General features: G+C 37.2%; 1 protein-coding gene across 7 annotated transcripts in view; it reads left to right on the top strand.

The window, feature by feature from the left end:
* The window catches only part of EVI5 (ecotropic viral integration site 5), a 207,232-nt gene that overhangs the window by 174,204 nt on the left and 14,856 nt on the right, over positions 1 to 18,172 (top strand). For 6 of the 7 annotated variants that reach the window (XM_082688706.1, XM_082688704.1, XM_082688705.1 and 3 more), the window contains one exon: positions 2,565 to 2,660. In XM_082688706.1, the coding sequence (XP_082544832.1) occupies positions 2,565 to 2,660 (96 nt within the window). Of the gene's footprint in view, positions 1 to 2,564; positions 2,661 to 9,555; positions 9,723 to 18,172 lie in introns of those variants that run through there. The other variant, XM_082688709.1, reaches the window with a different exon arrangement.

Below are 18,172 nucleotides of genomic sequence, written 5' to 3'. Positions count from 1 at the left end.
CTAAAGAGCTTCGAATCAATATATTTAAATGAGAGCCCATTTGCAGAACATAAAAACCATGGACTTTAGATAAAATGTTATTTATATATTTTATTAAATAGCAATTAGGAAATCTCTCAGATTACTTTAGTTTTTGAAATACCAGCTATATTCCCTTAAAGTAGACTTAAATCAGAATACCTTATGCAGAGCTTTCCAGCTGGTGTGTCTGTCACATTGGTATGCTTGCTACTAATGTGTGACAACTGTGCAGGGATGGGGTTACTGCTAGAGCACAGAGCTGCTTAATTATCCTTCCTTTGCCTTCAGTTTGTCCTTACAAATTGTTACTTGGGTATGTTGTGTGTTTCTGTGTGTGTACAGGAAATGGTTTAATGGGCATCAGAGGATTTTTTTGGTAAACTTTTGACTTTCTGTATGTAAAAGCTTTTCAGAAGAACCCTTTTATTAACCTTATATATGGTTATATTTAAATTTAAAGAACAATTATATGCAGTTATGTTAGACAATTATATGCAGTTATGTTAGTCAAATATATAAAGTTTTTCTCTTTGAAATTCTGCCTTTTTTCTACAATGAATAGAAATTCAAGGAATTTCTGGGTTTTTTAGTCATAAATTCTTAAAGAGGGCTTCTTTGATTTTCACAAATACCTTTCAGGAGTCTTTTTGTTCCCCCTAAGTTAAAACATTCCTTTTCTTTATTGTAAAATTTCTCAATTGCTCTGTTTTTTGTTAAATACTGCCTTTCCTCTAAAGAAATCAAGGTGTAAAATTTTTGGCTAAACCTTACTACAATCCACCTTTGGAGAAAACAGATCTTTGGAGTCACTTAGTCACTTTTTGTAAAACAGGTTTAGTGATTCCTATCATGCCAAATTTTTATTTCATACACGTTTCCTTATAGGAAAGAATTGGTATTAATTCTGGTTATGCTCAGTTGACAGCCTTTCAAACCTAAAGTATTTTGCATTCTTGAATGACTGTCTCACCACATTAGAACTTACCTTAGACTTTGTAATTTTATTCACCCTGAGAATTTTATTTTGTCCTGTATGATATTCATGCTATGGGATATCCACAATCCTTCAGAACTTCACCTTCACTGGGAACCAGATTTAAAGGCAACTTTTGTAAATCCGATTTCAGCCCACAAATATCTGGCCTTTCCGTCTCATCCACAAGGATTTCTTCCTAGTAGTTGATTGCACTTTCCATTTAATTAATGATTTCAAGGCAATTAATATGGCATGATGCTAAAATTAGACTCAAAGACCATCAAAGAAGACAGCTGAACACATACCCGAAGGAGTGATTCTCATCAAATTAGTCCCCTTTGGAAAGATATCTACCTACTCAGTTGTAGCTGTTCTTCCTCACGTCACATAATGGGTTTTGGAAAATACAGTCTTTAAAAATAATGGCCTGGGTGGAGTGCCTGGGTGGCTCAATGGGTTAAGCCTCTGCCTTTGGCTCAGGTCATGATCTCAGGGTCCTGGAATCAAGCTCCGCATCGGCCTCTCTGCTCAGCAGGGAGCCAGCTTCCCCCTCTGTCTCTCTGCCTGCCTCTCTACCTACTTGTGATCTCTGTCTGTCAAATAAATAAATACAAATCTTAAAAAAAAAAAAAATCTGGAGATGTCAAAAACAATTCATTTTCATCCTCTGATAATCCCTATGTCTTTGTTTTTTGGTTTTTGGTTTTTGGGGTTTTTTTGAGAATGAGAGAGGGAAGGAGAGAGAGAGAGCACAAGTAGGGGGAACAGCAGATGGAGAAGAGAAGTAGACTGCTGGCTGAGCAGGGAGTCCTGGGCAGACTCAATCCCAGGACCCTGAGATCATGACTGGGGCGGAAGACAGACGCTTAACCAACTGAGCTACCTGGACGCCCAGCCCTATGTCTTAAAATTCACATTTGTTTTCAAATGGTAAAGGAAAAGGCAGCTTCTTCCCTCCCAATCTGTATGCCTGGAAAATGATCACAGTATGGTTCTGGATCTAGCTGTTAGTATTGGAACACCTTTTAATTAGCTATATCTAGGACTCCCAATATACATTCCTATGTTAATTAAATAGAAGAGATTCAGAGCTCTCCTTCCCCTTTTAAGAGTGGTTTGCAGAACCTTTCTTTTTTCTCTTCTGTGTTCACCAAGCAAAAGCTGATTCCCAGTGTAGCTGTGGGAAGCTTACTACCTTCTCAACTAGAGGTTGAATCCCTTATGGTATGGATAGAAAATCTTTTGTGCTCAAGGTAACTAGAATGCCTTTGAAATTCTAGGATAGTTTTTTCACTCTAGACTCATTCAATTGTCGGTTTCTAGGAGTGTCTCCAGAAGTACATTTTATAAGTTGTATGTGTTGTAAACAGCTTCCACTAAGCATTATTTAGAAGTATTTGGTATAGTTTACTATAAATTACTTTCCAGAGATAGTTTGAGAACAGATTATTTCAGAATTTAGCCATTTAAAGGATATGCCCTTATCCTGTCCTCTATCTTCAAATATTTGAGTACATGCTGTGAAATTTGTCTTTTGTTTTTGGTTTGTTTTATTGTCACAAAACAGAAAGAAGAAGGAAAGCTTCAAGGACAGCTTAACAAGTCTGATTCTAACCAGTATATTAGGGAACTGAAAGATCAGATAGCAGAGCTGAATCATGAGGTAAGTGATAAATTTTGATCTTCACATATTTCTTTCTTCCTTCCTCTGTATTGTAACAACACTGTATTACTGGTTTATTACTGGTTATGACTGGTTATGACTGACTCTTTTATGATAAATATTATCTGTGGATCACTGATTATAATTAAATAATATTTTAGAAATTTGTCTTTTTAGTAAGAATTGTTCTATTCCAATATTGAGAATTAATTTTCCTCAAACCTTTTCATGATCTAAAAATGCTCAATTAATATTTGCACAGCAAATTTTTTTTTATTGTGATCTAAAAATCTTTGATAGTTTGTCCAGGTGTCATTAAGTTACTTCAATTAAACTTAAGTTTTCTTTATACTTTTAAAATAGGTTTGTGTTATTCACCGTTGTAGATAGAGGGAAGTCTTTTTACTCTTGTCTTCTTATTCCCTTACGGTGTGGTATTACTGAGATTGCAAAAAAGGATACTTGCCTAATATCAGTTAACAGATTTCTTAGTATCTAAACACTTTTTAAACTGGCACTACCTTGAATCTGTGAGATTCAACTCATGAAATTGACAAATAGTATTATTAAGTACTCCAAGTAATTCAAATTAATGTGTTTGATTAGAGAGATACTTTTTGTTAATGTGGTTCTAGGTCAATTTCCTTGTCCTTTATTATTTTCTAATGATAAGAACTTATCCAAACATTAATATAAAAGCATGTTTCTTATCTTGAATTATTTGTACAATAAGGTTTATTCACAATGATAAGATTTGAGTGGGTAATACAACCTCATTTGTTAAGAAAGAAACTCATTTTGACCCCTAAATTAATTTAAACCTCAAAGGAAAAAGTTTGGACATTACTCTTTCCTGGTATTACACCCTTCAGTTAAAGCTGGGTGTTTTGGGTAATACCTCCCAGAGATAGTCAATCTAAGTTAAGTTCTGAATGGAGAAACAAAACAGTAACAAAAATGATAAATCTTAAATGTGGTTTAATGTGACTTATCCTGAAATTTTGGGGGTCATTCCTGTGATTTTTTCAACCATGATAGCATTTAAGGGATTCAGGATTATGTATAATCTTTACTTATTTGTGTGCAGTTTTTATAATCTGTTCTGATCTAATAACCATGTGTAAAAGAATAAATTATAAATAAGATGTTCTAGAAATTCTTATTGTTTTGAGAACCCTAGGAATTATTCCTTGTGTTCAAAAGCTTTTCTCAAAGGAATTTTTGACTACAATAAAGCCATCTTCCCTTTATAATTTTGACTTAGAGTGATTAGGAAGCTTTAATGTTGCTGAATTAAGAAAGTTGTATGGGGATTGACCTTATTTCCAAGACTCATCTAAAAATGAGCCAACATTAATTTTGCCTGTCATGTACCTTAACTAAAAATAAGGATAATCTCCTCATCAGGACTGGCAGAAAACGGTTTATGAGAGGTCTGACTCTAATGTCACTTCTGTAGTATGGGCTGTGAAAGTAATCTTTTGTGTTGCATGAACATGGAAAGAAAATTAACTGAGTAGAATTTTCTACTGTTAAAGTAAAGAGCTAGATTGTGTAAAGTAAAAACTAGAACAGTTTGTGATGAGATGCTAATTGTGTTATTCAAAGTGCGCAGGTCCTGGGCTTAAGTAGGCCCCAATGAGAAAATGTGTAGAGAAGAGGGTAAGTACAGTGCAGCTGGGGACCACACAAGAGTGCAGAGGTGAGAGTAAGCCAGCATGGGTATGGGATTTAGAGGCCAGACTCGATTAAAAATTAATGTGATTTTGTGGTGGGAAGTGAGGGCAGAGTAAATAGAACCAGCTTATGGTGAATCTTCAAAGCTAGACAAGATTAAATTTACTATATAAAATGAAATCATTATAGGTCTTCAGTTAGGGGTTGCTATTCATTGTGTTTTCAGAGCAGGTTTTAGTACGTTAACCTGTTTCAAAGTTTTACAACTAAAGAAAGGTTAAGTGAAAACAAATGAAATTTTAAACCAAGGTAATGGTTGTAAGTGCACTATCCATATACTATTGGTTAGACCAGCTTCTTAAGAGGGTTACATAAGATATCACTTTCTTATTCTAGTGATTTTCGTTCTTGTGCTATAGCACTTCACACTGAAGAAAAAAGCCCATAACCAAAGACAGTCTAATCTCTCCAACTTAACTTTTGCCCTCTGTGTTAGAATTTGCCAGAGTCTTTAGCTTTCAACAAAAAATTAACTTTCAGATATTAAGGTTATATGTGAACATGTGACTGTTTAGTAGTCACTCTATTATACTTCTTAAAATGTTGAAGGAGGGACGCCTGGGTGGCTCAGTGGTTTAAGCCTCTGCCTTCGGCTCAGGTCATGATCTCAGGGTCCTGGAATCGAGCCCCACATCGGGCTCTCTGCTCAGCGGGGAGCCTGCTTCTCTCTCTCTCTCTGCCGGCCTCTCTGCCTACTTGTGATCTCTCTCTGTCTATCAAATAAATAAATAAAAATCTTAAAAAAAAATGTTGAAGGAAATGTTGAGAGAAACTTTGCAGGTCTATAATAGAACAATAGTAGTTACTGTTTATTGAATACCCTCTATTGGTTAGGCATTATGTCAGATACTTCACATATACTATTACTAACCCTCATCATATTCCCACATGATGGTAGTATTCTCAGTTGAATAAATAGGAAAACAGAGTCACAATAATTAAGTAACTTGCCCTGGTTATACAAGTAGTAAATGGTTGAGGCAGGATTGAATCGAGTTTGGCCTATCCTTTTCTGTGCTGTTTACAGACATTAGATTAGAAAACATGTCATCAATATTTAAAAATCTAAAGAATGGCACTTAATGACAATATTTTAACTGTGTTGTTCCTCCCTGAAACATTAGAAGTGAATTCTGCAATTGACCTAGCGCCCAGAGCTTCCTCTCCCTCCCTTTCAGCGTTGCAAATGGAGATTTACCTTCACTTACTGCAGTGTATTGTGATCCGTCAGAGTGCCTGCTCTGACTTCCGACCCCAGCAGTTCCTACTGTCACCACCTAGCTAATAATGCTCTTAATTTTACCTACTTCACATAAGGATGTTTTAACTTGGAGCCTCTTACACCCTGTTAAGACCCTCCTAGAAGCCACTGTAGAAATGCTTGCTGCCCCAGATCTGGCAAGAGCCTTGGTTAAATCTTCCCCTCTCTGTACATCCTGTCCTCGTGGCATACATAGAAAAGAACCTGTTCAAGTCTTTCCTTATTCCATCTTCCCCACCTCCTGCCCTCCCAACCATCTATCATTATATCACCTACTAGGCGCTGTGTTTAGAACTAAAGATACAGACTGAAACACAACTCCTATCCCCCAAGGGGCTCACAGCCTAACAACAGAGATCAGTATTCAAATAAATTATAATACATAATGAAAAATACTGCATTATAGCAGTTATCATTCATTTAATAGTTGCTCTGTACCAGAAACTGTCCTAAATGTTATATTTATATCGCTTCTTCACGACATTCCTATGAAATAGGAAGCATCGTCATTATTTGTGTTTTGCATGTAATAAAACTAAGGTTCTGCGGTATTAAATATGGTCATTCAGTAGTTAGTGATAGAAGTAGGAGTTCAGACTATAGGACTCCAAGCCCGTTCATGCACTTAATTACCATATGCTATGCCTCCTTTGAAACATATAGCAATAAAATGGTAACAGCATCTGGGTTGGGTTTTGAAAATGAGAAGAAATTTGTCACACAGATTGAGCATCAGGAACATAGAAGTCAGATACATAAACCAAAATTGTAGGTTCCAGGAATGAATAAGCCATGTACTTTTGCAACATAGGTCTGTCTTCTTATGGCTACTGACCACTGAAGACAAAGAATATTTTCTAAATGCCAGGAAAGGGAAATAGAAGAAGGTAGAAAATTATTCTCATTTAGAAACTAAAATAAATATACTCAGGACTCATGTAGGTATAGACATACTGAGAAGTATAATCTTATTGTTCACCCAACTCTTTATTACCAGTTGACTGGGGTTCTCTGGGCCCTTTGGAGCCTTGCTGCCTTTTACAGTACTATTGTATAGGAAAATGTATACTAAACAGCTGATCTGAATACATTTTCGAATATAAATTGTGTTTTTACTTGTTCTTGATGTGATATATTCTGGTAGACGTAGGAATAGGTAAATTTATTCCAGTCTAAAGATAATTCACATGCAAAAAATTAAATCTTTTTGTATTAAACAGCTTTGCTGAATTTTTTTTTTTTAAAGATTTTATATATTTGTTTGACACAGAGAGAGAGACAGCGACAGCAGGAACATAAGCAGGGGAAGTGGGAGAGGGAAAGCAGGCCTCCCGCTGAGCTGGGAGCCTGATCAGGCTCAATCCCAGGAACCTGGGATGAGCTGAAGGCAATTGCTTAATAATGACTGAGCCACCCAGGCACACCTGCTTTGCTGAATTTTTGTGTCATAATAGTTTTAATGTGCTTTATGTCCTTAAAATCTCAAAAAATTAATTCTAGTCATATTTGCTTAATAAGTTTTATACATAGAGCAAGTTTTCCCTTTTTTCATTAAGCTTGCTAGTGGTAGTTGCTAGACTGGGTGTAAATACTTTGGATGATTATTTTAATCTTCACAATTATCTTGTGAAAATTATTATTCCCATTTTATATATAGTCTCAGAGAGGCCAAATAACATGTCCACAGACACCTATCAGTAAGTAGCAGAAGCTGGAAGCAGGACTTTCATTTGACTGCAAGATACTAAACTTAGAATATGAAGGCAAACAAAACAAACCTTATCTTTTTTTTTTTATTTATTTTTTTTTCAGCCTAACAGTATTCATTGTTTTTGCACCACACTCAGTGCTCCATGCAATCAGTGCCCTCCCCGATACCCACCACCTGGTTCCCCCAACCTCCCACCCCTCCCCCCTTCAAAATCCTCAGGTTGTTTTTCAGGGTCCATAGTCTCTCATGGTTCACCTCCCCTTCCAATTTCCCTCAACTCCCTTCTCCTCTCCATCTCCCCTTGTCCTCCATGCTATTTTTAAAAAGAAAGAAAAAATCTTTAGAGCATTTTTGTTCATTAATAAATACCCTCCCTTGTTCGAGACATAATGAAGCAAGTTTGTAAATGATGCAAAATAGCAAACTACAATTTTGTGAGACAGAGTAAAGAAAACTATAGGAATGTAATGTAATTTCAAAATGTAATTTCAAAAGACTTTGCTAGTAGGGTAATGTAAAAGCTGTGATAGGAATGCAAAGAAGCTTCCTGATGTGCAGAAAATCAGTGGAAAGAACGTTCCAGGCTGAAGAAACAACTAGTACAAAGACCTTGAGGGAAATGTAGTGGACTTCGTGAGAAATCATACTAAAATGTGGCTTGAGTATAGTGGAGGGTGGGGAAGAAAATGGTATGAGATAAGATTCAAGAGGTAGTTGAAATCAACTCCTAAATAGCGCTTTATAAGCCAGGATAAATAGACTGTTTTATTCTTGATTCAGTGGGAAGCCTTTGGATGGTTTTAAGCAAAGAGTGATGTGATCTGATTTGCCCTGCCTGCTGTATGGTGAATTGATTGTAAGAGAGCAAGAATAGAAACAGGGAAATGGAGGCTGTTAATATAGTCTAGGTAAGAGCAAAGGTGGCTTAGAAGGATGAGAGAAGTGGAAATGTTAGCCACATCCTTAGAAGAATGGGAGAAGTGGAATGTATTAAAAGCTAGGTTTTCGAGGTTGAGAACTTGCTGATGGATTGTATGAGAGACATAAGATAAAACAGTCAATGACTCCAGAGATTTTTTTACTTGACATCTGAATGATTGGTTGGTTACATTTACTGAGGTTGGGAAGGGTAGACTATCAAGACCTCTGTTTTGTTTATGTTAAAATTAAGATTGCTATTAAACATTAAAATGAAAATATGGAGTGGGCAGTGGGTATGTATGATGTTCTAAATAGATGTTGGGGCTAAAAATAGGTATAGTAGTTATTGGCCTATAAATGTTATTCATAGGTGAAAGGAAGGGGTTCTAGGAGCAAGTCTGTGGTATTCCTGACCTATCAGATCAAGAGAGCCAATAAAGGAGATCAAAACTACCAGTGAGATGAGAGGGAAACTGGCGACTGTAGATACAGGAGCCCCAGAAAGGAGACTTCAAGAAGAGAGTATTTCAACGTAGTTATTTTAATTAAAATATAAACTTCTCTGATCCTCTTAAAGAATGAATATATTAAGAAAGATATCTTCAGCGTTGTTTGTGTGTGTGTGTGTGTGTGTGTGTGTGTGTGTGTGTGTGTTTTACCGTTTATTAGAGAATGATGGATGATTTATGAAAGAACTTGACAGGAGGAATTGTCTGTCACTGAACAATTACTGAGACCCCCTTCCTGAAGAACTTGAAGAAATATAAGCTATTTCAGGACAAAGCTGGCCAGAAACAAAACTATGTAAAACACGATTATAGGATGCTATAAATAACATACAACCCAGGTAGATGAAGCCAACTTTCATTTAAAGGATAGCTTCTGTGCTCATTCCCATTACCCAGGGCTTTTGTCATCCTGTCATCCTGTCTTTTTTGTTAAGGAGATAGTCTTTGAAGTTACCGTATGTTACAAGAATCTTTTATTTCTACCAGCCAAGTACAAAATTAGGAGTTTGAGTAAATAAAAGGAAATCTAAAGAATGCCCATTCTGAAGTTTGCCTTAGAAAATGTTTATATGTGAATAATCTTTTTTCAGTTCTGATAACTGTTCATGCTTGAGCTATAGATTTAGTAAAGTATCTACCAGAAAGTATTTTGAATGTCCTGTCCATTATTAATATGTTTAATGTGTATACTCCCTTATTAAACTAGAAATTCTTTTTAAAAGACTTTATTTATTTATTTATTTATTTATTTGACAGCAAGAGAGAGAACACAAGAACGGGGAGTGGAAGAGAGGAAGAAACAGGCTTCCCTCCAAGCAGGCAGCCCAATGTGGGGCTCGATCCCAGGACCCTGGGACCATGACCTGAGCCAAAGGCAGAGGCTTAACCAACTAAGCCACCCAGGAGCCCCAAAACTAGAATTTTTGAAATGAGGAGCTTTTATAATCAAATGACAGACTACCCTTTTGTAACTGTGTATCTTTTTTTCCTTGCTCTACATTCCCAGTTTAAAAGTAGTTAATAAAATCACTTGAACTTGAATTTATTTATTTTTTAAAGATTTTATTTATTTATTTGAGAGAGAGAGAGACAGAGACAGCAAGAGGGAGCATGAGCAGGGAAGAAAGGGAAAAGCAGAGCTCCAGGCGGGCTTAATCCCAGGATCATGACCTGAGACAAGGCTAATTCTTTAACCCACTAGCCATCCAGGTGCCCCAAACTTTTAATAAAGAAGCTTAAAGGCTCATTTAACGTTGATCAAATTTAACATGGATCTTCATCTAGACATTCAAATCAGAATATCAAAGGTAGAAAGGAACTTAGTAATTCGGCTGTAATTATTGGTAGCTTTTTTTTTCCCTCTTTATTTCAAACTGAATAATAATATTTTTGTTTAGCTATATGCTTATTCTGTATTGCCTGTTTCTACCAGTCTTTATTTCCTTTTAAATCTTACAAAACTCCAAGGATATTACCTAGTTTACAGAGGATAAGAATGACATTTTTATAAACTGTATTGATAGCAACAGTATACTGATGGAGGAAGAAGTAAGGAATAAATACAGTATTCTGTTGATGACTGAATCTTAGTTTTAGAATTATTGTTTAAAAAAATTTCCATAGATGGGAGTTACAAGCTTTCATGCATATTGTTACAGTAAAAAGTGCCCAGTTTCCCAGTGTGGCAATTTTTTTTTAAGATTTTATTTGACACAGAGAGAGAGATCACAAGTAGACAGAGAGGCAGACAGAGGGAGAGAGGGAAGCAGGCTCCCCACTGAGCAGAAAGCCCGATACAGGGCTCGATCCCAGGACCCTGAGATCATAACCTGAGCCGAAGGCAGAGGCTTAACCCACTGAGCCACCCAGGCACCCCCCAGTGTGGCAACTTTTTAATAAAAGAACCTATTATTCCCTTAAATTTGTTTTTTCTCTAGTTAAAGCAATGTAAAATATCATGCAGGAGCTCACACAAGCCTTTCTGTAGGAAAATTGGGGTTTTTTTGCTGCTGAAGGTCTTATGTAGATAATGAGAGATTGTGTTTGTACTCCTCTGAAAATTGCTTTAAGGCTCTTTAAATAAACTGTTTAGTTCTGGCCACCTGGGTGGCTCAGTCATTTAAGTATCTGCCTTCTTGCTCAGGTCATGATCCCAGGGCCCTGGGATCAAGTCCTGTGTCAGGCTCCCTGCTCAGTTGGGAGCCTGCTACACTCCCCCTACTTGTGCATTGCCTTGCAAATAAATGAATAAAATCTTTAAAAAAATGTTTAGCACTGTTTTTAAATCTTAAAACCTTCATTTAACTTATTATTAAAAATTCATTCTTTTTTTAAATTTTATTTTTTAAGACTTTATTTATTCAAGAGAGGTAGAGAGCAAGCACAAGTAGGCAGAGAAGCAGGCAGAAGGAGGTGGGGACGCAGGCTGAGCAGGGAGCCTGATGGGAGGCTCGATCCCAGGACCCTGAGACCATGACCTGAGCTGAAGGCAGACAGACAATCTACTGAGCCACCCAGGCACCCCTAAAAATTCATTCTTTTTTTTTTTTAAAGATTTAATTTATTTATTTGACAGACAGAGATCACAAGTAGGCAGAGAGGCAGGCAGAGAGAGAGAGAGAGAGGGAAGCAGGCTTCCTGCGGAGCAGAGAGCCCGATGCGGGGCTCGATCCCAGGACCCTGAGATCATGACCCGAGCCGAAGGCAGCAGCCCAAACCACTGAGCCACCCAGGCGCCCCCCTAAAAATTCATTCTTAATGACTTTTTTAAATTGGTTTTGTTATTCCTATTCCTTTTATATGTGCCGTTTAATCTCAGATATTTTATCTTATTTGAAGTCATAAGATTTAAAAACTGTACAGTGTACAATATTTAATGTCTGCAATAATATTACTGTGTAGAAGACATAAAGCTGAGATTTCAGATTCACATTTTTTAAAGCCAGGCGTGTTCTTAAAGTTTATCTGGTTTTTCACTTGATAAATGAGGAAGCTGAGGGCATAAGCGTTACAGAACTTACCCAAAGTGACACAGCTAGTTGGTGGCAGAGCCAGAACTACTGCCCAGGCATCCTGACTTCTGATCTGCTACATCCCACTGTCCTCCCACAGTCCTGCCGACCCATTTAATTGTCACACGTTAGATGTAGTGAATTAAATTAAATTAATTACTTCTCTCAGATGGGAACCTAACGTCTACTTAGTAGAACTCTACTACCACCTAGTATTCTTTACTTTTCTTCCAGCATCAGGTTCTGGATTTCTCTTCCATCTGAAACTGGGGAATTGGTGTGACTTGACCCTAGAGATTCTACTTCAGTTTCCAGTAGATGCTACTAAAATCTTAACTTTTAAATATTAGTTGATTTTCTGAAAACAGAGGCAACTGAGATTTTCTAGCCAAATTTGACATTCCCAGAAACATAGAACTATATAAAAATAGTTACCCCATTTCAGATATACTTATTATTTAAGAAATATAAGCTTACCCAAGCACATAAATTAGCTCAGCTATTCAATACATTCTGCTACAGGAGTTTATTATTTAACTTGTAACCAAACTTCCAGCAGTTGTTTCTAGGTTAATTTCTTAAAATCTCCAAGACTGTATATCTTTCCATTCATTCTTTGCCTCCAAAAAGAATATGAAACACAGAGGAAAAACTATAATAACACCACACAGGATATGCTACTTTTTATTTAAGACTTTTAGACCACATTCCAGTTTTATGCTATATTCATAGAAGAGGGGCAGTGTTTGACCCAATTATATGCCTCTTTGTATGTATCCTATTCCTACTATAGGTCAAAAAGATGTTTGAATTTTCTGATGAAAATAGGTGTTTCTGATGATGATGATTTCATTGAAGAACTAGAGTTGAATCCTCAGAACATGACAAAAAAGGTCCAGTAGAAGAGGGTAAGGTGAGATAATGAAATCACTTAAAAAAGGGAAATTAAAAGTAAAAAAACAAGGTAAGAGAAGGAATTAGACCCTAGAGAGGATGAGATACCCAGGAAAGAAGCCTCTTCAGGGCATTGACTACGGAAGGATAAGCCTTAAGAGAGTTTTAGGATAAAATCTGGGTAAGCAGCCAAATTAGAGACTATAGAATCAATCAGAAATGAGGGATTTGAATCTGGTACTCAGAACTGAAGGACAAAATGAATAACCTTAAGAGACTATTAAGAGACTATGGGCTATTTTTCTGATATTGTGCTATGCAAAGTACAGTGTAGTCTTACTCTCAAGGAATTTACAATCTGCTGGGGAAAGTGGAACACTTAATTTAACAAAGACTATATGGTTGATATTGATAGTGAGTACTTAATAGTTCAGAAATGGGAGAAAACAACAGCACATAATTTTGCTTGTTTTATTTTTTTAATTTTTTAAAATATTTTATTTATTTATTTGACAGAGATCACAAGTAGGCAGAGGCAGGCAGAGAGAAAGAAAGGAGGAAGCAGTCTCCCCGCTGAGCAGAGAGCCTAATTTGGGGCTCGATCCCAGGACCCTGGAACCATGACCCCAGCTGAAGGCAGAGGCTTTAACCCACTGAGCCACCCAGGCGCCCCAATTTTGCTTATTTTAATTAAGGGTTGTTATACTGTCCTTGATGCTTAGGGACAGGCTAAACTGTGAGTTCCTTGAGGCAAAGACTATGCCTTAGTCAGCCTTATATTTCTAAGAGTCTTTCAAAAATCCTAACACAGTACTATGAACTCCTGGATTCAATCAGTTCTCTTGGTAATCAAATTGTCCTGAATTTGACCAGTGGAAAGTCTTTCAAACATCTCTCTCTCTTTCTCTTTTCTTTTCCCTTTTTTTTTTTTTTCTGTTCTTCCTTTCTTTACCCTCCCCTTCCCTCCCCTCCCCTCCTTTCTACCCCTCTCCTACTCTCCTCTCCTCCCCTCCCCTCCTCTCTTCTTTTCTTTTCTTTTTTCTTTCTAAAATCCCATTAGTCTTTGAGCACTTCTGTGTTTTCTGGTACTAAGTGGCAAGTTTTTTTTTGTTTTGGGGGGAGATTTTGTTTTGTTTTAAGATTTTCTTTATTTATTTGAGAGAGAGACGCACACACACAAAGAAAGAGACAGAGAGCACAAGCTAGTAGGAGCAGGGAGGAAAGGGAGAAGCAGTCTCCTCACCAAGCAGGGAGCCCGATGCAGGACTCAATTCCCCAGGACCCTGGGATCATGACCATAGCCGCAGGCAGACGCTTAACCAACTGAGCCACCTAGGCACCCCACTAAGTGGCAAGTTTTTAAATAGTACTTTACAGTAAACAAGAATAGCTAGATTTTCAAATGCATTGTGGTGAGACAATGCCTATTAGTGCTAATCTATAAATTGCTTAATAAGTGGTTCCAACAATTAGATTGGAAATGTAAGTCATAAAAAACTACTTAAGGGATGGGGTACCTGGGTGGCTCAGTGGGTTAAGGCTCTGCTTTCCGCTCGGGCCCTGATCTCAGGGTCCTGGGATGGAGCCCCGCATCGGGCTCTCTGCTCGGTGGGGAGCCTGCTTCCCCCTCTCTCTCTCTCTTCCTGCTTCTCTGCCTACTTGTGATCTCTCTGTCAAATAAATAAATAAAATATTAAAAAAAATTTTTTAAAAACCACTTAAGGGAAACTGGATGTCAAATACCACTTAGATCATGAAAAGTAAAGACATAATGATCATCTTTTTTTTTTTTTAAAGACTGATTGATTTTAGGGAAACAGAGAGTGGGAAAGGGCAAGTGAGGGGAGGGGCAGAGGAAGAAGAAGAGAGAAAATCCTCAAGCAGACTCCTTGCTGAGTATGGAACCCAACTCAGGGCTTGATCTCAGGACCCTGAGATCATGACCTGAGCTGAAATCAAGAGTCAGCCACTTAACCAACTGAACCACCTAAATGCCCCAATAATAAGCATTTCTTAAAGGAACTAGAAGTAACTATAACACCTATAGTGACAGGTTTGCTTATAGCAGTTCTTTAATAGACTTTATTGACTAAGGATAGGAGAGACTTATTCCATTAGCATTCCCCTGAAAACACCATCTAATAGCATATTCTTCAGTCTTAGATATGAGAAAAATAAGATATAAATGCTCAAACTATTTCAGTAACACCTGAGTGGCTTAGTCAGTTAAGCCTCTCTCAATTTCAGCTCAGGTCAAGATCCCAGGGTTGTGAGATCAAGCCCCATATTGGGCTCAACACGGCGTGGATCCTGCTTAAGATTCTCTCTCTCCCCTACAATGAATTACATGGTTAACTGTTGACTTACACTACACAAAATAAACGATATAATTTTTTAAAGAAACCATTTCATCAATATGTATGATACCAGTAAGATTTTAATGTCACTACAGTATTAGAAGAACTTGTTAACATTTAAGTGAAACTAATAGGTTATGCTTAAAGATTTCATTCAGCCTGATTTGGGCAACCAAATGAGCTAGAGTCTGAAAATCCAGTGACTTTACTCATATACTCGAGTTTTAAGACTTGTGTACTCATTTTTAAAATGTTTCATTTGTTTAAAAGCTGATTATCCTGGGGCTCCTGAGTGGCTCGGTTGGTTAAGCTCCCAACTCTTGATCTCAGCTCAGGTGTTAATCTCAGGGTCATGAGTTCAAGCCCTGTGTTGGGCTCCACACTGGTTGGGGAGCCTACTTTAAACAAAAATTAATTAATTATCCCTACTCTCCATCTAACTCTTACTTTCTCCTTTCATTATCATGCCAGTATTTCTAAATGCATCCATAAAAGGGAGAAGAGAGGAAAAATTATAGATATATGTGTAATTTATCAAATTCTTAATAACAGTTCTGGATTTTTGTTTGTTTGTTTGTTTTTTTAAAGATTTTATTTATTTATTTGACAGAGAGAGATCACAAGTAGGCAGAGAGGCAGGCAGAGAGAGAGGAGGAAGCAGGCACCCTGCTGAGCAGAGAGCCCAATGTGGGACTCGATCCCAGGACTCTGAGATCATGACCTGAGCCGAAGGCAGCCGCTTAACCCACTGAGCCACCCAGGCGCCCCAACCTGTTTTTTAATTTGATGTTTAGTTTTGTTTCTGAATATTGTGTCTTTGTTCTCCAAAAAGAACTTACTACACATGGTTGAGAAACTATCAGTTTTGGAACACTGAGCTTAGAGTCAGGAGACCTGGATTCTAGACCTGGTTCTATCACTGGTTAACTGTATGCCCTTAGGATGCCGGTTTACTTCATACAGTCACTCAGTCAGTGAGCATTTGACATCATTTAGCTCCCACACATGCCTCAGGCCTTGCCTCATTTACTGCATCCTAAAGCAGTCATGCTAAGTAATCTTTAAAGTGCGTTCCATCCCAGTCCTGCACTGGGTATCTAGAAGTCATAGTCCCACTTGTGAAGGAATTCAGACTGGTAGGGAGAATAGTCTATATGGACAGCGCTGTGGTAGAACCATGAGAAATGCATCCAAAAGTCTCTGGGTGTGGGGCTACCTGAACTGTGTCGAAGAAGGAGTAGAAGATAGCCAGGAAAAGGAGAGTAGAAAAGTGTTTAGGCAGAGAGGGCATCATATACAAACGTCTGGAGGCAAGTAAAGAGCTCAGGAGAGAGAGAAGCAGCAGCTATAAAAACAACAGGGAGATCAGTAGAGAGGGGCGCTTCTGAAACCAGAGACTTAGCCTGATCAGTTCGTCATGTGTGGTTCCGAAAATAGCATTCAGAGAGATTGATTTGATGGCTGAGGATAAAGCTTTCTTAAATAAGACGAAATCCATAAAATAGAGTCTTCTTCCCTGATTATGTTTGAAATTGTATTCTCTTTAAGACCTGGGCCCAAACATAGCATTTGAGAGCCAATTTGAATCTTTCCTATTTAATTTAGATAGTCTCTTCCTGTTACCCAAGCTACCCAATACTTCACACCTATTTTTTTAGTGCTACATATTCTTAAATCCAAAAGTCCAGTTTCCTCAGCTATGCCAAGATCTTGAAATGTAGCCAGTCATTTTTAAAACCTTATTTTCTTTTGCATCCGGTAATTCAGTTTTAAAATGCTAGTTTTTAAAAGAAACAGTAGCATAGTATTTTTCAAACTAGGAACATTTGTAAATGTGTTCTTCTACAAACGTACTGTCAACGAAAGGAGCATTGATAAAAGATGAACTAGCTCCCTCAGATTTACAGAAACTAAAAATTTTAAATTGTGGTTGGAAGTCTTTAGTGCCATAAATCATGTGCTTTTTATGGACCCTATCTCACAGATGCAGTTGGACTTGAGATAATCAGATTTTCACTCCCCATGAACAGGACAGCTAAAATGTCATACCAATAATATGTGTCAAAGACTTCATGCTACTTTGCTGCCTGTCTGATTTAAGTTGTTGTGGTCAGTCTGAGGAACCTGTGATATGATAAGATAGCATTCATGAGGTCATGTGGTTTACAAGTGCCCAATCTTAACTAAGCAGCCTATGAGCACCTCAGAATGAGGAAGAGAGGGATACTAATCTTTTCTGTTTGATAATTCATTTTGTGTTCAGTGACAAAAGAGTGTAGATCTGTAGCTATATATGTATAGTATGTATTTTTAAAATTAGTTTCTGGAAAAAACTGAATGCTACCAGTGCATTAATCTCCTTTTACTTAATACTTCTGTCTACAGCATTAAACTTTCTACTGCAAATATTTTCTGCCTATTAAAATGAAGCTAGAGAAGGTAGCCACTACTTCTTTTTTCTGTTGAGGAAAAAATTGGATGTTGAAGATTCTCATTGTTGATGAATTTTTTTAAATCAGTTATATTTTCTACATTTCCTGACTAGGAAATTATTTATTTTCAATATGGCAATATCTCCATTGGAAATATACCCACCAAATGGCTATCTGATTTCTATACATATATATGTTTAAAACAGGTTTGAGAAATAATTCACATATAATACAGTTCACCCATTTTAAGTGTACAGTTCAGTGGTTTTTAGTCTATTCACAGAGTTATGCAGCCATTACCACAATTTTAGAATGTTTTTATCACTCCAAAGCTAATACCATTCCCGTTAGCAGTCATTCCTCATTTCCCACAAGCTCCCTTCCCACAGCCCTAGGCAACCACTAATCTACTTTCTGCCTCTACAGATTTCCTGATTCTGGACATTTCGTGTAAATGGAATTATACAATATGTGGTCATCTGTGACTGGTTTCTTTATTAGCATGTTTTCAAGGTTCATTTATTTGTAGCATGTATCAGTACTTCATTCCTTTTTATTGCCTGATAATATTCCATCAAATGGGTATACTACATTGTATTTATCCATTTATTAGTTGATGGACAGTTGGATTGTTTTCACCTCTTGACTCTTATAGATGATGCTGATGTGAGCATTTATG

The sequence above is a fragment of the Mustela nivalis genome, assembly GCF_964662115.1.
Source record: "Mustela nivalis genome assembly, chromosome: 10".
NCBI lineage: Eukaryota > Metazoa > Chordata > Mammalia > Carnivora > Mustelidae > Mustela > Mustela nivalis.
The sequence above is the reverse complement of the archived record's forward strand: the minus strand, read 5'-3'. Positions and strand labels throughout refer to the sequence as shown.